Genomic DNA, 17,017 nt, shown 5'->3' with positions numbered 1-17,017 from the left:
CAAGTCAGGTGATAAACAATTGGATGGTTTCCACTTGGGGCTATTAAAAAGTGTTATGAGTATCTGATGAGTATCTGTGTGGCCTTTTCAATTCTCTTGGGTATATACCTGGGAGTGCAAATGTTGGATGAAAATGTTGTGTATATTTGAACTTAGACAAAATAATATAGCATCACTTTTAAATTTAGGTTTTCAGAGAAGCCACTAGCCAATCAGGAAAAAAAGTCTGAAACAACAAAAGAACACTTAATACTATTAGTTAAGCACAGGGTTAATGAAGGTTTGTGGAAAGCAGTCAAAATGGAAGCTAAGTAAAAAGGAGGGCCTTTAAAAATGCCACACACAAAAAAATGTGGCACTAATACAAATGTTCAACTGAAGCTTTTTTTTTTTAAAAAGGCATTTTCACTAAGAATCTTTACTGCCTCAGTTCAACTGAGTATCCAATGCAGGTCCCAATCTAGGCCATATTTCTGGATCAGGGTATGTAGTTTCTTTGATTTTCTAATCTGTGCTGGTTTCATCACTTCTATAACTACGTGAAAGAAGTGCCAGTGTCTGTTTTTCACCCACCAATCTGTTTCTCAGAGCCTCAGAATACACTGCACAGCAGGGAGCCATCAAATAAATATTTGTGAATGAATTAGTATGACAGCGATCCTCAATTTTAACACTAAGGTTTAGGTACCATCTGTTTTTCCAGGGCTCATGAAAATTCACTACTAAGTCAAATTCTCCTTGCTCGCTCTTTTCTCACAGATACTACAGACACTTACTTCACCTCTCCTAGCATAACTAACTTTCTATTACTCCGGGATCTTATTTTTACAAGAACATTTTCACTGACAAATGGAATCCTTTTTTGTTATCATTATGGTTTTAGTTAGTAACACTTTGATTTTTACTTTCTTTCACATTATTTACTTGTAATTATTATCCTACATATGATGTTCATTTTTATTCATCTACATACTTATGATGATTTTAATATAAAGGTTTTTTTTTGCTTGTATGCCATAAAAAATGTTTTTCGAACTGTCATGTCAGAGAGAAACAATACTAAGTTTACCAAATCACAGTTTAAGAAATTAAGGTACATTCATGCACTGTAATGTTATGTATCCATTAATTAGGCTTCCCTGGTGGCTGAGTCAGTAATACCTTTGTATGGTGACAGATGATAACTAGACTACTGTGGTAATCATTTCAGCATATACAGCAATATCAAACCACTACACTGTATATCAGTAACTAACATAGTGTTGTATGTCTATTATATATAAAAACAAACGCATAAACTCATAAATTCCCATTTCTGAAAGAGATGGGAATACGAGACCACCTAACCTGCCTCTTGAGAAATCGGTATGCAAGTCAGGAAACAAAAGTTAGAGCTGGACATGGAACAACAGACTGGTTCCAAATAGGAAAAGGAGTACATCAAGGCTGTATACTGTCTCTCTGCTTATTTAACTTATATGCAGAGTACATCATGAGAAACGCTGGGCTGGAGGAAGCACAGGCTGGAATCAAGACTGCCGGGAGAAATATCAATAACCTCAGATATGCAGATGACACCACCCTTATGGCAGAAAGTGAAGACGAACTAAAGAGCCTCTTGATGAAAGTGAAAGAGGAGAGTGAAAAAGTTGGCTTAAAGCTCAACATTCAGAAAACTAAGATCATGGCATCCGGTCCCATCACTTTATGGCAAATAGATGGGGAAATAGTGGAAACAATGACTGACTTTATTTTTCTGGGCTCCAAAATCACTGCAAATGGTGACTGCAGCCATGAAATTAAAAGATGCTTACTCCTTGGAAGGAAAGTTATGACCAACCTAGACAACATATTAAAAAGCAGAGACATTACTTGCCAACAAAGGTCCATCTAGTCAAGGCTATGGTTTTTCCAGTAGTCATGTGAGAGTTGGACTATAAAGGAAGCTGAGCGCCGAAGAATTGATGCTTTTGAACTGCAGTGTTGGAGAAGACTCTTGAGAGTCCCTTGGACTGCAAGGAGATCTAACCAGTCCATCCTAAAGGATATCAGTCCTGGGTGTTCATTGGAAGGACTGACGTTGAAGCTGAAACTCCAATACTTTGGCCACATGATGCGAAGAACTGACTCATCTGAAAAGACCCTGATGCTGGGGAAGACTGAAGGCAGGAGGAGAAGGGGACAACAGATGATGAGATGGTTGGATGGCATCACCGACTCAATGGACATGAGTTTGGGTAAACTGTGGGAGTTGGTGATGGACAGGGAGGTCTGGCATGCTGCAGTCCATGGGGTCACAAAGAGTCAGACACAACTGAGCGACTGAACTGAACTCAAACAAATAAACTCACAGAAAAAGATCAGATTTCTGATTACCAGAGGCATGCATGAGTGGTTGACGATGAACTGCATGAAGACAGTCAAAAGTACAAACTTCCAGCTCTAAGTACTAGCAATGTAATGTATAATTTGGTAAATACAATGAACACTGCTGTGTGTTATATATAAAAGCTGTTAAGAAAGCAAATCCTAAGAGATCTCAGCACAAGGAAAAAAATTCTTTTTCCATTTTTAAAATTTTGTATCTGTACATGATGAATGTTTGCTAAACTTAATGTGGTGATCATTTCATGACATATTTAACTCAAATAATTATGTGTATACCAAATGCTGTATATCAATTATATCTCAGTAAAACTGGAAGGGAAAAATCATACAAATGCTATCTAATTAGATGGAAAAATATTAAAATTTATTAAACATAAAAACCAAGTTATCAAACAATATGTATATGAAAAGAGACATCAAAGATTTAACATTGCTATCTATAGATGGTAAGCTTATGGATAACTGTTTCCTTTAGATTTATTTTCTACAATATATACAATAAATGTAATAATTTTAATTATTTTAAACTTATGTGTTTATAAATTTTTCATCAAACCATTCTTTCAAATGACCATTTAAAAAAAATTTGTTTTCCTGAGTTATAATTTATATACCATAAAACTCACGTATTGAAAGTAAGTAATTCAAAGATTTTAAATAAATTTCTGTATGGGGTTGTGCAACCATCACCACGGTCCAGTTTTAGAACATTTCTACTACCCAAAACAATTCCCATAAGCCTGTTCAAACAAATAGCTGCTGCTCCTGAGTCAGAAGAGCAGCAAAACTAAGCAGGTTTGTCTAAACAAAGTTTCCAGTGGCAATTTTGACAGCCCACTAAAATGTGCCTATATATCTGGCTCCGTGGCCCACTTTTTATGCAAGATTTCTGATCTCTTCCCTTTCTTTAAATCTCTACTGGCTAACTTGCCATTCTGGAAATTTATAGCAGCTTGTCAATCATTTCATCCCTAACTTAGAAAAACAGAATAAACAACAGATTCAAATTTCGTTAATCTAGAAAACTGTTGCAGGGAGTTAAAATCTCTCAAATAGTCTGAATTCAATAAACAGTGAATTATTTTACTAGGAGTCTATAGGAAGGAAAAAGCCAGTAATTAAAAAAAAAAGTTAAGTTTATATAAGTGACTTACCTCAGAAAAAAAGCCACTATATTTTGATGATGGGCTTTCTGTCTGTGAAGAACCAGAATCACTGGAGTTAATCAAATATGTTCGACTATCATGCCGTAATTTTTCAGGGAGGTGGCCTGCACAAGCCAGTTCATTTTCTTTATTTGCCATGACACAGCCCCCACTTTTAGGGGACTGCTTTTTTCTGTAACAAGGATTTTGAATAGGAAGATGAACTTTCTTTCTTCTATAGATCACCTTACGTAGTTTATCTGGGCTTTTCACAGCTTGTCCAACTGTTCTGTAAAAAGAATTGATTTTCTTAAATGATAAAGAACCATATGAAAAGCTTTAAAAGTTTTTAAAGAGACAGACTTAGTAGGCCACATTCTGTGATCACTATCTACTAAAATTAGAAGCAGAATAATTTTAAAAAATCTTAAGTCTTAGAGTGAAGAGAAAAATAAAAGGGAAATTACAAACTATCCGGAAAGCAATGAAAAGGATGATACTTTGGACCAAAAAGAAAAGAAAACATCAAAGCAACTAGATGTTTTTAAAATGAAATGTTACAATGCATTCACGAAGTATGAAAATTAAAACAATTTCTATTCACCTAATCTTTTTTTAACAAGGTGACACAATAATTATGCAAGTTTGAATCATGCAAGTCTGAATATATACTTTAATATAAAAGAGAACACTTATTTTGATGAAACCAAAATATGTTTATTTGTTTGAATAAGATAAAACAACAGACAGCACATCTCATGGTTTAGTAGAGTGGCTCTCAAACGTTTTGGCCTCAGGATGCTTTGTACTCAAATCACTGATGTCTCAAAAATTTTTTTTGTGAGCAATATCTACTGGTATTTGATGAATCAGAAACTAAAACAGAAGATTTGTTAATTAATTAAAGAATGATAAACTCATTATATATTATATAGAATATTTTTTAAAAATCCTTTATTTTCTAAAACAAACAAAAAATATAGTGAGAAGAATGGCACTGTTTTGCATTTGTGCAAAATCTCTAATATCTGGTTTAACAGAAAACAGCTGGATCCTCATATCTGTTTCTGTACTCAATATCTTATATCATGTAGCCTCTGGAAAACTCTACTGTACACTTGGAACAGTGTGAAAATGAAGGTTAATAATGGCTTATTATTTTTCCCCGCAGGAGAAAATGGCAACCCACTCCAGTACTCTTGCCTGGAAAATCCCACAGAGGAGCCTGGCAAGCGATAGTCCATAGGGTCACAAAGAGTCACAGGCACATGACTGAAGTGACTTAACACATATGCATTGTTATGAAGATAGTTTTGATGTCATAAACTCCTTGAAAGGGCTTTAGGGACCTCCAGGGTCCCAGATCATAGTTTGAGAACCAGTGGTTTAATGGAAAGTGCCTTTGGAGTTCAGGAGACCTGAAAGTAAATGTCGTTTTTACCACCTTCTGGGTGTATAACCCTAAAGAAAGCCAAAACCTTTTTTTTTTTTTCCAACTTATCACCTGTTTGGGGTAATGGTACCTATCTATCTTATCTGATTTGTTAGCACAGTGTTTGGCACAAAGGAGTTGCTTGACAATAAATTATCATACTAAAACACAGAATTTTTTTCTCCTATTTTTCCTCTTATCCAGCTTTCAATACTTGCTGTTTCCCACAAATTTCAAAGAAGTTCTTACCTAGTTATGTAAGCAGCCAACTGTTTTGGAGACTTCTTAACCTGAAAATCACAAGTAGACAGGTGCAGCATATTTAAGTTATTTAACCAAGCTATGTAAACTTTGTGATTGATGTCAACAAGTCTAAAATTCAAGTTAAAGTTTTCAGATAAAGATATTACTGTACTGATGCTGTACTTTCAATTATTAGTTACAACATTGCATGTATTATTGACAATGCAACATATCTGTTTGACTAGCTTCCATGCTACTAGTCATATATTAGATATGCAGGGTGCTAAATAAATGTGCTGAATTTTACTATGGTTTTAAGAAATTATACCAGTGCTAACGAGCCTTGCAATGGTGAACAAAAAGCACTTCTGTGATTCCTCTAAAATTAAACTAAAATATTTAAATTGTATCATATCAAAACAATATAGTGGCCAAAAAGTTTTTAGATTTTGGAATATAAACAGATTTCAATTTTTTATTAATTCTACCTAATTTGGGCAGATTAAGCAAAACTATCATCTTTCCATTTACTCAGAACTACCCATAGACTTGACCAGACAAACCTTTGTTGGCAAAGTAATGTCTCTGCTTTTTAATATGCTATCTGATGCTTTTGAACTGTGGTGTTACTCTTGAGAGTCCCTTGGACTGCAAGGAGATCCAACCAGTCCATCCTAATGGAGATCAGTCCTGGGTGTTCATTGGAAGGACTGATGTTGAAGCTGAAACTCCAAAATTTTGGCCACCTCATGCAAAGAGTTGACTCACTGGAAAAGACCCTGATGCTGGGAGGGATTGGGGGCAGGAGGAGAAGGGGACGACAGAGGATGAGATGGCTGGATGGCATCACCGACTCGATGGGCATGAGTTTGAGTAAACTCCGGGAGTTGGTAATGGACAGGGAGGCCTGGCGTGCTGTGATTCATGGGGTTGCAAAGAGTCGGATACGACTGAGCGACTGAACTGAACTGAACTGAACTATTATGAGTAATCTAGAGATGATTTAACGGAGAAGGCAATGGCAACCCACCCCAGGACTCTTGCCTGGAAAATCCCATGGACAGAGGAGCCTGGTAGGCTGCAGTCCATGGGGTCGCGAAGAGTTGGGCACAACTGAGCAACTTCACTTCACTTTCACCCATAGACGTAACTGTTTAAACTGTATCAAACTGAATGTCTGTGTTTACCTGAAATTCCTATGTTCAAACCCTAAACCACCCCCTCCCCAGAGTGATGGTATTAAGAGGGAGCGCTTTCAGGAGGTGATTAGGTCATGAGGGTAAAACCCCACGAACAGGATTAGTGTCCTTATAAAAGAGAGTAGAGAATTCTCTCTCTCCTTCCACCATGTGAGGAGGTAGACGACAGCTATCTGTGAGTCAGGAAGCAGACACTCATTGGATACCAACTCTGCTATGGCCATGACTCAGCCCCTAACTGTGAGAAATAAATTTCTGTTGTTTATAAGCCATCCAGTCTCTGGCATAATGCTGTGGCTATCTAAATAGACTGAGATACTGTCTTAATCCTAGAAACCATGGACTTACCTCCTTCATGTTCTTATTAGTGAAATTAGAGATCCTTTTTCTAGGAAGATCAATGGAATGATCCTCAGTATTATTACAAAAGTTGCGTTTTTTAACATTGTGGGTTTCAGATGCCATAATCTCTTAAATACCTAGACAAAAAATAAAAATAATAAACAGAAAATACAAAAAGCGAAAGAGCCTAATCTTTCCTTAGCGCACACAAATACAACAGCTCTACGCTGCGTGCAAGAGGCTTACAAGTACAGCAGGGCACATAAGGCACGCCTCAGTCTACTGCACTTCACAGATTTGTTTCAACAAATTCAAAGCCTGGCAACCGTGCATCAAGGAAGTCCACTGGCACCGTTTTTCCAACAGTATTTTGTTAACTTCATGTCTGTGTCACATTTTGGTAATTCTCACAATATTTCATACCTCTCCATTAGTATCTTTGTTACAGTGTTTTGTGATTAGGGCTCTTTGATGCTAATACTATAACTGTTTTTGAGCACCAAGATGTGTCCACATACAGTGATGAACTTAATTGATAAATGTGTGTGTTCCGACTGCTCCACTGACTAGCAAGTCCCATCTCTCTCCCTATTCCCTAAGGCACAACAATACTGAAATTAGGTTAATGAACAACCCTACCATGGCCTCTAAGTGTTCAAGTGAAAGGAAGAGTCACAAGTCTCTCCCCTTAAACAAAAGCTAGAAATGATAAACCATAATAAGGAAGGCATGTCAAAAGGTAACAAGACTAAAAGCCAAGCCATGTGCACCAGTCAATTAAGTTGTGAATACAAACGAAAAGTTCTTTAAGGAAATTAAAAGTGTCATTCCAGTGAACACATGAATGGTAAAGTAAAACAGCCTCACTGTTGATATGAAAAAGTTTTAGTGACCTGGATAGAAGTTCAAACTAGCCACAATATTCCCTTAAGCCAAAATCTATTCCAGAGCAGGGCCCCAACTCTTTTTACTTCTTTAAACATTGAGAGGTAAAAAAAAATCCAGAAGAAAAGTCTGAAGCAAGCAGAGGTTAATTCATTAAGTTTAAGGGAAAAAGCCATCTCTCTGACACAGATGTGCAAGGTGAAGCAGTAAGTACTGATGTAGAATTGCAGCAAGTTATCCAGAAGGATCCGGAGAAGGCAATGGCAACCCACTCCAGTGTTCTCACCTGGAGAATCCCAGGGACGGCGGAGCCTGGTGGGCTGCCGTCTATGGGGTCGCACAGAGTTGGACACGACAGAAGCGACTTAGCAACAGCAGCAGCATCCAAAAGGATCTAGCTAATTAATGAAGGTGGCTATACTAAATGACAGATTTCTCAATGGAGATGAAATAGCTTTTTGTTGGAAGAAGATGCCATCTAGGACTTTCATAGCTAGGACAGAAGTCAAAGCTTGTCTTCAAAATTTCAAAGCACAGTTTGGCTGTCTTGTTAGGGGCTAATGTGTCTGATGACTTTAAGCTGAAGACAATGCTCATTTACCATTCCCCAAATCCCAGGGCTCTTAAGAACTATGCTAAATCAACTCTACCTGTGCTCTCTAAGTGGAACAAAAAAGCCTGGATGAAAGCACATCTGTTTACAACATGGTTTACTGAAGTTTATAAGCCCACTGTTGAGACAGACTGCTCAGGAAAAAAAAAAAAAAAAAAGACTCCTTTCAAAATATTACTGCTCATCCACAATGCACCTGGTCACCCAAGAGCTCTGATGGAGATGTACAATGAGATTCGTGTTGTCTTCATGCCTGCTAACACAACATCCATTCTGCAATCGTCCATGGGTCATGAAGCAATTTTGACTTTCAAGTATATAATTACTTTAAAAATATATTTTGGAAGGCTACAAAGCAGAGTAAACTGAAAACCTTCTGGAACAGATTCATCATTCTAGACGCCATTACAGAACATTTTTGATTCATGGGAAGTCAAAGTATCAACAACAACAGGATTTTGGAAGAGCTGGTTCCAACCCTAATGGACAACTTTGAGGGGTTCAAGACTTCAGTAGAGGAAGTAACTACAGATGTGGTGGAAATAGCAAAAGGACTGGAATTAGAAGTGGAGCTGGAAGATGTGACTGAACTGCCACAATTTCACAATAAAACTAACAGATGAGGAGCTGCTTTTTCCGGATGAGCAAAGAAAGTAGATCCTTAAGATGGGATCAACTCTTGGTGAAGATGCTGTGGAAACTGTGAAATGACACAAAATAATTTATATTTCACAGACTTAGCTGATAAAGCAAGTGGCAGGATTTGAGAGGACTGACACCAATTTTGAAAGAAGTTCAGCTGTGGGTAAAGTGCTATGAAACAGCACTGCAGGCTAGAGAAATTGTCTGTGAAGGGAAGAGTTAATCAGTGTGGCAAATTTCACTGCTTTCTTATTTAGGATTAGGAAATCGCCACAGCCACTCCAACCTTCAGCATCCACCTCCCTGACCAGTTAGTAGCCATCAACATTGAGACAAGAACTTCCACCAGCTAAGAGATTATGACTTGTCGAAGGCTCCAATGATGGTCAGCATTTTTTAGCATTAAAGTGTTTTATTTTTATTTTTTGACCAAATTGCACAGCTTGCAAAATCTTATGTTCCCCATCTGGGTATGGAACCCATGCCCCATGCAGTGTAAACACAAAGTCCTAATTATTGGACCACCAGGGAATTACCAGCAATAAAGAATTTTCAAGTTAAGGCATGTACATATTTTTTTTTTTTTTTTTGCACTTGTCAAAGAAAGATTTTATTTTCATATTTTTTGACATGTTATTGTACACTTAATGGACTACATGTAACACAGTGTAAACATAACTTTCATATGCATTAGAAAACCAAAAATTTGTGTGACTTGCTATATTAAGGTGGTCTGAAACCAAATCTGCAGTATCTTTGAGGTATGAATGTAGTTCTAAGTTAAACATTTTTTAAAGCCTTAAACACAGAGGGAAGCACAAGGCAGGGCATTCCATAAAATTAAAATTCTGTTCTTGTTCTTAAATTGCAAACAGTTACAATAATATGGCATGTACTTTTGACAACATGTCAATCTTTCCATTTTCCTTATCACAAGCCATGTATTAAATTTAAAGTTTATGAAATCAGGTCTAATAGTAGTGGTATCTTGACATTCAAACGCATTCAAGCCTACAATTTTGGAATCAAATCATTGGGTCATAAACAACCATAAGCAGTCAGGGGACCCAAAATTGGATTATATATATCTGAGTTGTTTTATATCTAATCTTTAAATTTTTCTTTCATTCATGTAACTAGCTCTCCAGAGTTTTCTTCCACTTTTGAAAAAAATGACCTGCACCTTGTTACTCCTCCAATTATATCCAAAGGGCGGAAAAAAGATGCTGTGACTTCATTTATGTAGGGGCTTTCCATTTGGTGCTAGTGATGAAGAATCCATCTGCCAATGCAGGAAAAGTAAGAGATGCAGGTTTGATCCCTGGATGGGAAGATCCCCTGAAGTATGAAATGGCAACCCATTCCAGAATTCATGGATGGAAAATTCCACAGATGGAGGAGCCTGGTAGGCTTGGCCATGGGGCCGAAGAGTTGGACACGACTGAGTTGTTTTCATTTCCATTTACGTAACAGAGGAAATTAGTAATTTTCCCATTTGCACTCAAGTTTAACACAGGTCATGGCCTGAAACCCAAGTTTCTCCCTCATCCTTTCTTTATACATTTACTGAGTATTCACTGTATGCCAGGCCAGATGGAGATCTTGTTCTACAGAATCATTTAGGAAGCTTTTTGAAAATACATCTTTCTCGGTCTAATTTCATTAAAACTACTATTTATTTAATGGCCACACTGCATAGCTGGTGGGATCTTAGTTCCCCAACCAGAAATAGAACTTGGACCTTCAGCAGTGAAGTCATGGAGTCGTAACCACTGGGCCACCACGGAGTTCCCCTGGACCCTAATTTCAGACTATCACTCAGCAGGTATCAGGAAAAAAGCCCAAAGCAAGTAGGATTTACATTTAGGAAGCCCCACAGGTATTTCTAATGCACATTCTTAGTTAAACAAAAATTGACTTAGTTGAACTGAATTTTTCAAAAATATGTACAAACACATGAAATTCTGCAATCAATTTCAAGGTATTCTAAAACTTCTTGCTGCTAATTCATGGACAGCCCATCCACTTGTGCCCTCAAGTTCAGGAACCTCTAGTATGAGACTTTTATAAAAGTAAATAAAAGACTGCAGTATTACAATAAGCACATTGACAGAGGGGCACCCATGCAAGCCAGCAAAGCTCCACTGAGGAGAGTCTTCTAGGGCAAATAGCACACTGAGAAAATAGCACGTGCAGAACTGAAAGGCATGAGCAACATGATTTGTTTGGCAATCACTTAAGTAGACGCATGTGACTAGAGCTTAGGCTGGGGGTGAGCTGCAGTGGAGTGATAAATGAGGCTGGAGAGACAGGCAGAAAGTAGATGGTAAAGGATCTTGGCCACAGGGTTTGTTCTTTTTTGTAAGGGGACTTTTAAAGATGATGGACTGAACACACAGAATTACATTTACCTTTCCCTGAAATCCTATTACAATGACAGTAAGGAATATTTTAAAGGTATAACTGCCAAAAGGACAAAGAAGAGAAGATGAGGTGATGGCAACAACATTTTGGAAACGCAAAGCTTTAGGGATAAGAAACTTAGCAGATCTGAGAAAGCCAAAACCTAAAGCATCAGTGAGGAAAGAGGAAAAGCAGAATCCCCCAAAGGTTTAGAAACTGGCAATACTGAGGGCCTTAAGAAGTGGGAAAAAGGTGCACTTGGAAACAAGTACAATGAATGAATATCCATTTAAGACACAGAGTCCTAGATGTCCTTCCCCATTCCAGTAAAAGTCTGGAGCTTTACCATATGGAGAATCTAAAACAGTCTTTGCGATAGGAAACATCAGGCACAAATGAGGGTAAGAGGAACATATTCTAAACAGGGGGATTAAGTGAAAGTTTACATGTTAAAGACCTCTAACTTTCTACTACTTGCCTCACAGAGGCTTGCAGCCAGGCTTAAATACTCCAGAGAAGAGTATAGATGTTTCTTTGGAAACTCTAGTTAGTCCCAGAGGAAAACACACACACAAACACACTCCTAAAAATACTGACATCGGTGATGGTCAAAGTCCCCAAAGAACTGTTTTATATCTTGATTATGGTGGTAATTAGGATAAATTTCTGCTGCATGTAAAATATCTCAATAAACCCAACTTTCAAAAAAAATCCTCACGAAATAAGAACAAACTGCATCCATGAAACACAAATGAGACAAAAACAAACTGACAAAGACTCTTGGAAATTAAAAATAGGATGTAGTAATTAAGTTGGCAGAAAAACTCAACTGAAGTTGGAAAAGAAGTTAAGAGTATCTCCTAGAACTTAGGGTAAAAAGATTTACATATATATACAAAAAAAAAAAAAACAACCCAGATTAGCTTATAGGCAGCAACATCCAAATAAATAGAATTTCTGAAAGAATACAGAAAAAAAACAAAGAGGAAATCAAAGAAATAACTGAAAACTGTTCATGGTTGAAGAACATGAATTCTCAAATTGAAAGGGCATACTAATGGTCAGCACTGCAGATGAAAACAGACCTACCAGGCACATCACTGTCAGATTTCAGAGCACCAGAAAAGCCAGAGAAGGTGAACACATACAGTTAACAAATTAACACCCCCTACCAAACCCAAAGCAAGTCACATACAAATAGTAAAGACATAGAACAACACCTTCATAATTCTTAGAAACTTAAATTTTTATATCCTGACTAAACATCACCTGAGTGCAAATGCAGGAAAAAAAAAAAAAACTTCAGAAACTCAAGGTTCCAAAAACGAATTCTTCCTGTACTAATCTGAGAAGTCATAGGAAAAAATCAGAAATACAAGAAATAGAGAGCCACAGGGGAAAATGACAAGAACCATTCTCATGATGGTTATGAAGAAAGATCCCATGATGAAGGCTGTGCACCAGAAGTGCACAACAACTGGATTAGGTTAGCATACTGAAGGGAGAAGTCTTCACATAAACGAGATTCATTTATAATACCTGGGGTTCATTAGAGAAGAGGGGAGAGAACTGAGGGAGAGTCGCAAGGCAGAGGCACATGTATCAAGTACTGAAAGAAAGAACTGTCAACCCAGAACTTCCTGTGTGGGAGAAATATCCTTCAGGAGTGAAGCAGAAACCAAGACAGTATCAGATAAAAGGAAATTAAAGAAGGAATCTTAGAACAACAGGGAGATAGAACGAAAATGATACGTTAAATTATGTTTGATGGTTGAAACAAAAATTATAACACTATTTGATGTGGTTCAAAATACATGTAGTGGGATGTTTTAAGACAGTCTGTTGTTATAGGGAAAGACAAAGAGACGTAAAGGGAGGTAAGTTTCCGCACTTCACTGAAGCAGACTATGATAAACTACAGATGTGTAACATAACACCTAGAACTATTTGCTAGAAGCTACTGCTACTGCTCGAGCCCCCTGGTGGCTCAGAGGTTAGTGTCTGCCTGCAGTGTGGGAGACCTGGGTTCGATCCCTGGGTCGGGAAGATCCCCTGCAGAAGGAAATGGCAAACCTATGTCTCCTGCGTCTTCTGCACTACAGGTGGACTCTTTGCCACTGAGCCACCAGGGAAGCCCTATATTTACTGTATGACCCAGCAATTTCACATCTACATATTTCTTTGTGAGAAATCAAAGATTTTCATTGTTTGTTCTTCAGTCGCCCAGTCAGGTCTGACTCTTTGCGACCTCATGGACCCCTTCAACATGCCAGGCCTCCCTGTCCCTCATCATCTCCTTAAGTTTGCCCAAGTTCATGTCCACTGCATCGATGATGCCAGCCAGCCATCTCATCCTCTGATGCCCTCTTCTCCTTCTGCCTTCAATCTTTCCCAGCATCAGGGACTTTTCCATGAGTCAGCTGTTCGCATCAGATGATCAAAATACCGGAGTTTCAGCTTCAGCATCAGTCCTTCCAGCGAGTATTCAGGGTTGATTTCTCTTAGGATGGACTGGTTTGACACCCCTGCTGTCTAAGGGACTCTCACGAGTCTTCTCCAGCACCACAATTCAAAAGCATCAATTCTTTAGCCCTCCACCTTCTTTACGGTGCCTCCCTCACAACCATACGTGACCACTGGGAAGACCACAGTCTTGACTATGTAAACCTTTGTCAGCCGAGTAATGTTTGTTTTTCAACACTCTTAAGTATGTCTTAGCTTCCCTGCCAAGAAGCAACTGTCTTCCTGTTTCACAGCAGCAGTCACTATCTGCAGTGATCTTAGAGCCCAAGAAGAGGAAAGCTGTCACTACTTCCACCTTTCCCCCTCTATTTGCCATGAAGTAATGGGGCTGGATGCCATGATCTTAGGTTTTTTTTAATACTTAAGTTTTAAGCTAGCTCTTTCACTCTCCTCCTTCACCCTCATCAGGAGGCTCTTTAATTCCTCTCTGCTTTCTGTCCTCTGGCCATGGGAATTCCTAGGCAAGACAACTGGAGTGGGCTGCCATTTCCTCCTCCAAGGGATCTTCCTGACCCAGGATCAAACCCGTATCTCTTGAATCTCCTGCATTGTAGGTGGATTCTTTACCACTTAACCACCAGCGAAGCCCAAGATTTACTGTATGACCAAGAAATTTCACTTCTACATACATACATAACTCATGAGGAATGAAAGTCTATGTCCACACAAAAACATGTGTGCAAACGTTCATAACAACATTATTCAGAACAGCCAAAAAGTGGAAATGACCCAAATATCTATCAACTGGTGGATAGATAAACAAAAAGTAGTATGTCTGGAACATTACTCAGTAACAAAAAAGAAATGAAATACTAATACATGTTACAATATGTATGAACCCTGGGCTAAGTGAAAGAAAGCAAACACAAAAGACCATATATTACATGATTCCATTTATATGAAATGTCCATAAAAGTAAAATCTGTAAACACAGAAAGGAGATTAGTGGTTGCCAGAAGAAAGCTAAGCACCGAAAAATTAATGCTTTTGAACTGTGGTGTTGGAGAAGACTCTTGAGAGTCCCTTGGACTGCAAGGAGATCCAACCAGTCCATCCTAAAGGAGATCAGTCCTGGGTGTTCATTGGAAGGACTGATGCTGAAGCTGAAACTCCAACACTTTGGCCACCTCATGTGAAGAGTTGACTCATTGGAAAAGACCCTGATGCTGGGAGGGATTGAGGGCGGGAGGAGAAGGGCATGACGGAGGATGAGATGGCTGGATGGCATCACTGACTCGATGGACATGAGTTTGAGTACACTCCAGGAGTTGGCGATGGAAAGGGAGGCCTGGCATGCTGCGATTCATGGTATCGCAAAGAGTCGGACACAACTGAGTGACTGAACTGAACAGAACTGAGGACTGGATCGGGAGTGGGAATAACTACAAATGGACACAGGGCTCTTTGGTGAGCAATGGAGTTACTCTAAAATTAGATTTGGGTTGGTAACTACATGATTCTGTATGTACTTATAGTGAAATGTACATTTAAAATAGGCAAATTTTACGATATATAAATTATGCTTAAGTAAAGTTTTAAAAAAAGAAAAATTATCAACACTGTAATAATAAAATCTCATTACAAAGAATCTTTACACTATACATTCCATTTTGCTCTGTGTCATGTGCATTTATTTGGTAGTAAATGATCAAGACCATCTCCAAGAAAAAGGAATGAAAAAAGGCAAAATGGTTGTCTGAGGAGGCCTTACAAATAGCTGAGAAAAGGAGATAAGCAAAAGGCAAAGGAGAAAAGGAAAGATATACTCATTTGAATGCAGAGTTCCACAGAATAGCAAGGAGAGATAAAGCCTTCTTCAGTGATCAGTGCAAAGAAACAGAGGAAAACAATAGAATGGGAATGCCTAGAGATCTCTTCAAGAAAATCATATACCAAAGGAACATTTCATGCAAAGATGGGCACAATGAAGGACAGAAACGGTATGGACCTATCACAAGCAGAAGATATTAAGAAAAGGTGGCAAGAATACAAAGAACTATACAAAAAAGATCTTTATGATCCAGATAACCACGATGGTGGAATCACTCACCTAGAGCCAGACATCCTGGAGTCTGAAGTCAAGTGGGCCTTAGGAAGCATCACTATGAACAAAGCTAGTGGAGGTGATGGAATTCCAGGTGAGCTATTTCAAATCCTAAAGGACGATGCTGTGAAAGTGCTGCACTCAATGCGCCAGCCAATGTGGAAAACTCAGCAGAGGCCACCGGAGAATGTCAGTTTTCACTCCAATCCCAAAGAAAGGCAGTGCCAGAGAATGTTCAAACTACCGCACAGTTGCACTCATCTCACATGCTAGCAAAGTAAAGCTCAACATTCTCCAAGCCAGGCTTCAACAGTATGTGAACCGTGAACTTCCAGATGTTCAAGCTGGTTTCAGAAAAGGCAGAAGAACCAGAGATCAAATTGCCAACATCTCTTGGATCATCGAAAAAGCAAGAGAGTTCCAGAAAAACATCTACTTCTGCTTTATTGACTACGCCAAAACTTTTGACTGTGTGGATCACAACACACTGTGGAAAATTCTTAAAGAGATCGGTATACCAGAACACCTGATCTGCCTCCTGAGAAAACTGTATGCAGATCAAGAAGCAACAATTAGAACTGGACATGAACAACAGACTGGTTCCAAACTGGAAAAGGAGTGTGTCAAAGTTGTATGTTGTTACCCTTTCTATTTAACTTCTATGCCGAGTACATTATGTGAAATGCCAGGCTGGATGAAGTGCAAGCTGGAATCAAGATTGCCAGGAGAAATATCAACAATTTCATATATGCAAATGACACTACCCTTGTGGCAGAAAGCAAAGAACTAAAGAGCCTCTTAATGAAAGTGAATAAGGAGAGTGAAAAAGTTGACTTAAAACTCAACATTCAGAAAGCTAAGTCGTGGTATCTGGTCCCATCACTTCATGGCAAATAGGTGGGGACATAATGGAAACAGTTGAGAGACCTTATTTTGGGGGGCTCCAAAATCACTGCAGATGGTGACTACAGCCATGAAATTAAAAGACGCTTACCCCTTGAAGGAAAAGCTATGACCAACCTAGATAGCATATTAAAAAGCAGAGACATTACTTTGCCAAAAAAAGTCCATCTAGTCAAAGCTGTCGTTTTTCCAGTAGTCATGTATGGACGTGACAGTCGGACTATAAAGAAAGCTTAAAGCCAAAGAATTGATGTC

At 38.5% G+C, this 17,017-nt stretch overlaps 1 protein-coding gene across 1 annotated transcript in view; it reads right to left on the bottom strand.

Annotated features, from left to right (window-relative positions):
* The window catches only part of KATNBL1 (katanin regulatory subunit B1 like 1), a 51,646-nt gene that overhangs the window by 13,194 nt on the left and 21,435 nt on the right, over positions 1-17,017 (bottom strand). The window contains exons 2-4 of the mRNA XM_020904095.2: positions 6,756-6,886; positions 5,215-5,255; positions 3,543-3,822 (exon numbers count right to left, since the gene is read on the bottom strand). Coding sequence (XP_020759754.1) covers positions 3,543-3,822; positions 5,215-5,255; positions 6,756-6,872 — 438 coding nt within the window. The 5' untranslated portion in view covers positions 6,873-6,886. The remainder of the gene's footprint in view (positions 1-3,542; positions 3,823-5,214; positions 5,256-6,755; positions 6,887-17,017) is intronic.

This window comes from Odocoileus virginianus, chromosome 6 (assembly GCF_023699985.2).
Source record: "Odocoileus virginianus isolate 20LAN1187 ecotype Illinois chromosome 6, Ovbor_1.2, whole genome shotgun sequence".
NCBI lineage: Eukaryota > Metazoa > Chordata > Mammalia > Artiodactyla > Cervidae > Odocoileus > Odocoileus virginianus.
The sequence above is the reverse complement of the archived record's forward strand: the minus strand, read 5'-3'. Positions and strand labels throughout refer to the sequence as shown.